Source organism: Gopherus flavomarginatus, chromosome 1 (assembly GCF_025201925.1).
Source record: "Gopherus flavomarginatus isolate rGopFla2 chromosome 1, rGopFla2.mat.asm, whole genome shotgun sequence".
Classification (NCBI taxonomy): Eukaryota; Metazoa; Chordata; order Testudines; family Testudinidae; genus Gopherus; species Gopherus flavomarginatus.
In genome coordinates, this window is record NC_066617.1 from 372,768,368 (window position 1) to 372,774,918 (window position 6,551).

General features: G+C 47.9%; 1 protein-coding gene across 1 annotated transcript; it reads left to right on the forward strand.

Moving 5' to 3' along the window:
- The first annotated feature begins 748 nt into the window (after positions 1-748).
- Positions 749-1,711, forward strand: LOC127044375 (olfactory receptor 52B2-like). Its single transcript, XM_050939171.1, has one exon. The coding sequence runs from the start codon at positions 749-751 to the stop codon at positions 1,709-1,711; it is 963 nt and encodes a 320-aa protein (XP_050795128.1).
- Positions 1,712-6,551: the final 4,840 nt, after the last annotated feature.

Genomic DNA, 6,551 nt, shown 5'->3' on the forward strand with positions numbered 1-6,551 from the left:
GCTGAGATTTTCCCCAAGCACGCCAGTCAAAGCTCACTGCTTTACATTATAACAGAACAAGTTTTTTAACTACAAAAAATAGATTTTAAGATTTTATATGAAGCTTAGGTTGCATTTTTGTGTATTTGCTAGGTAATCTGCTTTGATCTGCTTGGTGTCACTTATCACCATTTAAAAACTATTTTAGTACTTAATAAAATTGTTTTGGCTTTATCTACACTAGTGAGTTGGAATGAAGTGCCTGAGAAAATCATAGCTCGACTGGCGGAGGCTGTTGTATATCCTTTTCCACATTCAGGGAGGGGGGGAATTCTAGGAGCTTACGCTGTACAGTTCTCTGCTCAGGGTAAGACTGTAACATTTTGGGTTTACACTCCAGTGGGGGGTACAAATCTGGGAAGCTGGTGGTTAATTTGGCTGCAGCCTCTCTGTTGTTGGTTCATGCAGTGGCTGGTTAGAGCCTGCGTGTAACTGCAGCGGGGTGTGTCCCTGCGTGTGTGGATGCTGGTGTAAGTGTAAGATGGGGAGCAGGTCTGCAGCTTGTCACAGCAGCACAGTGTGAGGGGGGCACAGACTGGGGGGTCAGAGGGCTCAATGAAACCCCAGTTCCATGTGCCCCCCCCCCGGGTGAACCCATCACACTGTAACAAATGCAGTTCAGTCCTAGCAGACACTCACCTTCTCACTGATTGTCTCTTTTGCTGTTAGTTCCTGGAAATTGAATAGAAGATCCAAGTGATGGTGCATGATGTCAGCTGACAATCACACCTTTTTTGCCCCCGTGACCTACATCCTGGCTGGCATCCCAGGTATGGAGGAGTCTCATGTCTGGATCTCCATCCCCTTCTGTCTGATGTACATTGTGACACTTATTGGGAACTCTCTCCTACTATTCATCATACTAACAGAACAAAGCCTCCATCAGCCCATGTATCTATTCGTGTCCATGCTGGCTGCTGTTGATCTGCTCTTATCTATCACAGCAGTGCCCAAGATGCTGGCTGTATTCTGGTTTAGAGCAGGGGAAATTTCTTTTGCTGCCTGCCTGACCCAGATGTTCTTCATCCATGTCAGTTTTATTGCTGAGTCGGCCATCCTGCTGGCCATGGCGTTTGATCGGTACGTTGCCATCTGCAACCCCCTGAGATACACCATCATACTAACCAAGTCTGTGACCGGGAAGATGGGGCTGGCAGTTGTCACAAGAAGTTTCTGTTTCATTTTCCCCGTCCTCTTTCTTGTGAAGCAGCTGAAGTTCTGCGGAACCAACCTCCTGCCTCACACCTATTGTGACTACGTTGACATAGCCCGGCTGGCCTGCGACGACATCACAGTCAATTTCTGGTATGGTACAGTTGTGGCTACTTTAGTAATTGGCTTGGATGCTGTGCTCATTGCTGTATCTTATGGGCTGATCCTCAGGGCCGTTTTCCAACTCCCATCGAAGGACGCCCGGCTCAAGGCTCTCCGCACCTGCGGCTCCCACCTCTGTGTCATACTGATGTTCTACACACCAGTCTTTTTACCCATTTTTGCACATCAATTTGGGCAAATCGTCCCAGGTTATATTCTCATCCTACTGGCCAACCTCTGTGTGCTCATTCCCCCCATGTTAAACCCCATCGTTTATGGGGTGACCAGAAAAGAGATCCTGAAACGGGTGATCTTTGTGTTTCATCGATGGTACAGGAGAAGCTCCCTGCTGAGCTAAAGCAGGACACAGAAAATGCTTTGAGATTTTGAAATTACACCCAAGTTTTCATTGGACCTGTAGGGATATTTTTATTATGTACTTCCACTGCGTAAGGTTGAAAGCTGGTCTCTCTCATCAACAGAATTTGGATCCAATGAAAGCTATTTCCTCCCCCCTGTTTGTCTAATATCCTGGGACACACATGGCTGCAACAGCACAGCGCCCTGCCAGAGAAAACAGCCAGACTGAGTGATCTTATTCTAAGTTGAAGGGAAACAACAAAACAAGAAAGCACAAAAGTAAAATTACTTTATGAGAACGAGAGCACGGTTTGTGCTCCTCTGTGACCATGGCCAAGGAAAGCAGCAGCCAAGGGGGACGTGCCATACAGCCATGGGAAGTGCACTGTGCAGCACATTGGGAGATGGGAGCTCCAGCGTTCGTTCTGCCACTGACTTGCTGTGTCACCTTGGGAGAGTTTCTTTCCTCCTCAATATCCTCACTGGCAAATGAGCACACTTTGGGGCCACCAGGGAAATCAGGAGCAAGTCTCCTCAGGGATACAGGGCAGGGATTTCATGGTTCTCCTCCGCACAGCCCAGAACCTGAGCAGGGGTGGCTTTGACTGTGTCATCATGAGACTCCTTATCCTGGAAATCCACCCTATGAGGACATGGCTAGGGCAGGAAACACCCCCGTACACCATCCCATGGCAAACATGGTGATTCAGTGTTTAAGCAGGCCCTAAAATTTTAACTCGTCACTCCTGTTTTCAGCCCAATAACTTGTGTTTACACTCCAATGCGGAGTATGAATCTGTTTGGCTAAGGCACCCCCCCCACAAAGATATGAGAACTCCTGAATCCTTCTCAGGGTCACAGCTTTGCCAGCCTCAGTCCCCCATTCTGTAGCCAAGGCCTGCATCCCACAGACCTTGCATTTGCCTGCCTTAGGCCTGGTCTACACTACGCGTTTAAACCGATTTTAGCAGCGTTAAACCGATTTTACGCTGTACCCGTCCACACTACGAGGCCCTTTTTATCCATGTAAAGGGACCTTTACATCGGTTTCTGTACTCCTCCCCGACGAGAGGAGTAGCGCTAAAATCGGTATTACCATATCGGATTAGGGTTAGTGTGGCCGCAAATCGACGGTATTGGCCTCCGGGCGGTATCCCATGGTGCACCACTGTGACCACTCTGGACAGCAGTCTGAACTTGGATGCACTGGCCAGGTATACAGGAAAAGCCCCGCAAACTTTTGAATTTCATTTCCTGTTTGGCCAGCGTGGAGCTGTGATCAGCACAGGTGACCACACAGAGCTCATCAGCACAGGTAGCAATGCAGTCTCCTGAGAATTGAAAAAGAGCTCCAGCATGGACCGCGCAGGAGGTACTGGATCTGATCGCTAGATGGGGAGAGGATTCAGTGCTAACAGAACTCCGTTCCAAAAGACATAATGAAAAAATAGTTGAAAAAATTTCCAAGGCCATGATGGCCAAAGGCCACACCAGGGACTCAGTGCAGTGCAGAGTGAAAGTTAAGGAGCTCAGACAAGCCTACCAGAAAACCAAAGCAGCAAACGGAAGGTCCGGGTCAGGGCCGAAAACATGTCGCTTCTACGCTGAGCTGCATTCAATTTTAGGGGGCTGTGCCACCACTACCCACCCTGTCTGTGGATTCCGAGGTGGGGGTTGTAATCTCAACCATGGCTGAGGATTCTGCGCAGGGGGAAGATGAGGATTAGGAGGAGGAGGAAGAGGAGGACGACCTTGCAGCGAGCACACAGCACTCCATTAGCCCCAACAGCCAGGAGCTTTTTGTGACTCAGACAGAATTACCCTCCCAGCCCTCCCAAGCCAGTAGCCCAGACAGTGAAGCCATGGAAGCGACCTCTGGTGAGTGTACCTTTGTAAATATAAAACATGGTTTACAAGCAAGCGTTTTTTAATGATTGATTTGCTATGAGGGCTTGGGATGTATTCGCGGCCAGTAAAGTTACTGGAAAAGTTTGTTAACATGTCTGGGGATGGAGCGGAAATCCTCCAGGGACATCTCCATGAAGCGCTCCTGGAGGTACTTGCTTGCTAAAGAGAACCTAAAGGATGCTCAAGAAGAGCAAAAGGCCTGGTATGACAGACATGCCAGAGATCGGTCCTTCAAGGTAGGAGACCAGGTTATGGTCTTGAAGGCGCAACAGGCCCATAAGATGGAAGCATCATGGGAAGGGCCATTCACGGTCCAAGAGCGCCTGGGAGCTGTAAACTACCTCATAGCATTTCCCAATTCCTCACTAAAGCCTAAAGTGTACCATGTTAATTCTCTCAAGCCTTTCTATTCCAGAGACTTACAGGTTTGTCAGTTTACAGTCCAGGGAGATGATGCTGAGTGGCCTGACGGTGTCTACTACGACGGAAAAAAAGACGGTGGCGTGGAAGAGGTGAACCTCTCAACCACCCTGGAACGTCTGCAGCGTCAACAAATCAAGGAGCTGTGCACTAGCTTCGCCCCATTGTTCTCAGCCACCCCAGGATGGACTGAACGGGCATACCACTCCATTGATACAGGTAATGCTCACCCAATCAGAACCCCACCCTACCGGGTGTCTCCTCATGCCCAAGCTGCTATAGAACGGGAGATCCAGAACATGCTACAGATGGGTATAATCCGCTCATCTACCAGTGCATGGGCATCTCCAGTGGTTCTGGTACCCAAACCAGATGGGGAAATACGCTTTTGCGTGGACTACCGTAAGCTAAATGCTGTAACTCGTCCGGACAACTATCCAATGCCACGTACCGATGAACTATTGGAGAAGTTGGGACGTGCCCAGTTCATCTCTACAATAGACTTAACCAAGGGGTACTGGCAAGTACCGCTAGATGAACCTGCCAAGGAGAGGTCAGCATTCGTCACCCATGCGGGGGTGTATGAATTCAATGTCCTTCCTTTCGGCCTTCGAAATGCACCCGCCACCTTCCAGAGGCTGGTAGATGGTCTACTAGCTGGACTGGGAGAATTTGCAGTTGCATACCTCGATGATGTGGCCATTTTTTCAGACTCCTGGCCCGAACACCTACTCCACTTGGAAAAGGTCTTTGAGCGCATCAGGCAGGCAGGACTAACTGTTAAGGCCAAAAAGTGTCAAATAGGCCAAAACAGAGTGACTTACCTGGGGCACCAGGTGGGTCGAGGAACCATAAACCCCCTACAGGCCAAGGTGGATGCTATCCAAAAGTGGCCTGTCCCACGGTCCAAGAAGCAGGTCCAATCCTTCTTAGGCTTGGCCGGATACTACAGGCGATTTGTACCACACTACAGCCAAATCGCTGCCCCACTGACCGACCTGACCAAAAAGACCCAGCCAAATGCAGTTAAGTGGACTGATGAGTGTCAAAAGGCCTTTACCCAGCTTAAGGCGATGCTCATGTCTGACCCTGTGCTCAGGGCCCCGGATTTTGACAAGCCATTCCTAGTAACCACCGATGCATCTGAGCGTGGTATAGGAGCAGTGCTCATGCAGAAAGCAACAGATCACAACTTCCATCCTGTCGTGTTTCTCAGCAAGAAACTGTCTGAGAGGGAAAGTCACTGGTCAGTCAGTGAAAAGGAATGCTATACCATTGTGTACGCCCTGGAAAAGCTACACCCCTATGTTTGGGGACGGCGGTTCCAACTACAAACTGACCATGCTGCACTAAAGTGGCTTCATACTGCCAAGGGGAACAGCAAGAAACTTCTTCGTTGGAGTTTAGCTCTCCAAGATTTTGATTTTGAAATTCAACACATCACAGGAGCTTCTAATAAAGTTGCTGATGCACTCTCCCGTGAGAGTTTCCCAGAATTCAGTAGTTAAAAAGTGTTCTTAAAATGTAGAAGTCTGTTAGTTATATACTTAGTAGTATATGTAAAGGTGCATGTGTTGTATTAATCTGTTTATTTTCAAGTTCTAGAAGGAAATCGCCGCCAGTGAGCTTCCCCACTGTCTGCAATTTGGGGGGCGTGTCATAAACAGATAGCTAAGGGTTAATGTCTCTTTCACCTGGAGCACCTGACCAGAGGACCAATCAGGAAACCGGATTTTTTCAACTTTGGGTGGGGGGAATTGTGTGTCTGAGGTCTTTGTTTTCTGGCTGCCTGATTTCTCTGAGCTTTGGAGAAGTAGTTCTGTTTTCTAATCTTCTGTTTCTAAGTGTAAGGACAAAGAGATCAGATAGTAAGTTATATGGTTTCTTTTCTTTGGTATTTGCATGAATATAAGTGCTGGAGTGCTTTTATTTGTATTCTTTTTGAATAAGGCTGTTTATTCAATATTCTTTTAAGCAATCGACCCTGTATTGTATCATCTAAATACAGAGAGAACATTTGTATGTATTTTTCTTTCTTTTTATATAAAGCTTTCTTTTAAGACCTGTTGGAGTTTTTCTTTACTTCAGGGAAATTGAGTCTGTACTCACTAGGGAATTGGTGGGAGGAAGAAATCAAGGGGAGATCTGTGTGTTGGATTGCTAGCCTGATTTTGCATTCCCTCTGGGGGAATAGGAAAGTACTTTTTGTTTCCAGGATTGGGAACAGAGAGGGAGATTCACTCTGTTTGGATTCACAGAGCTTGTGTCTGTGTATCTCTCCAGGAGCACCTGGAGGGGGGAAGGGAAAAAGGATTATTTCCCTTTGTTGTGAGACTCAAGGGATTTGGGTCTTGGGGTCCCCAGGGAAGGTTTTTCAGAGGGACCAGAGTGCCCCAAAACACTCTAATTTTTTGGGTGGTGGCAGCAGGTACCAGGTCCAAGCGGGTAACTAAGCTTGGAGGTTTTCATGCTAACCCCCATATTTTGGACGCTAAGGTCCAAATCTGGGA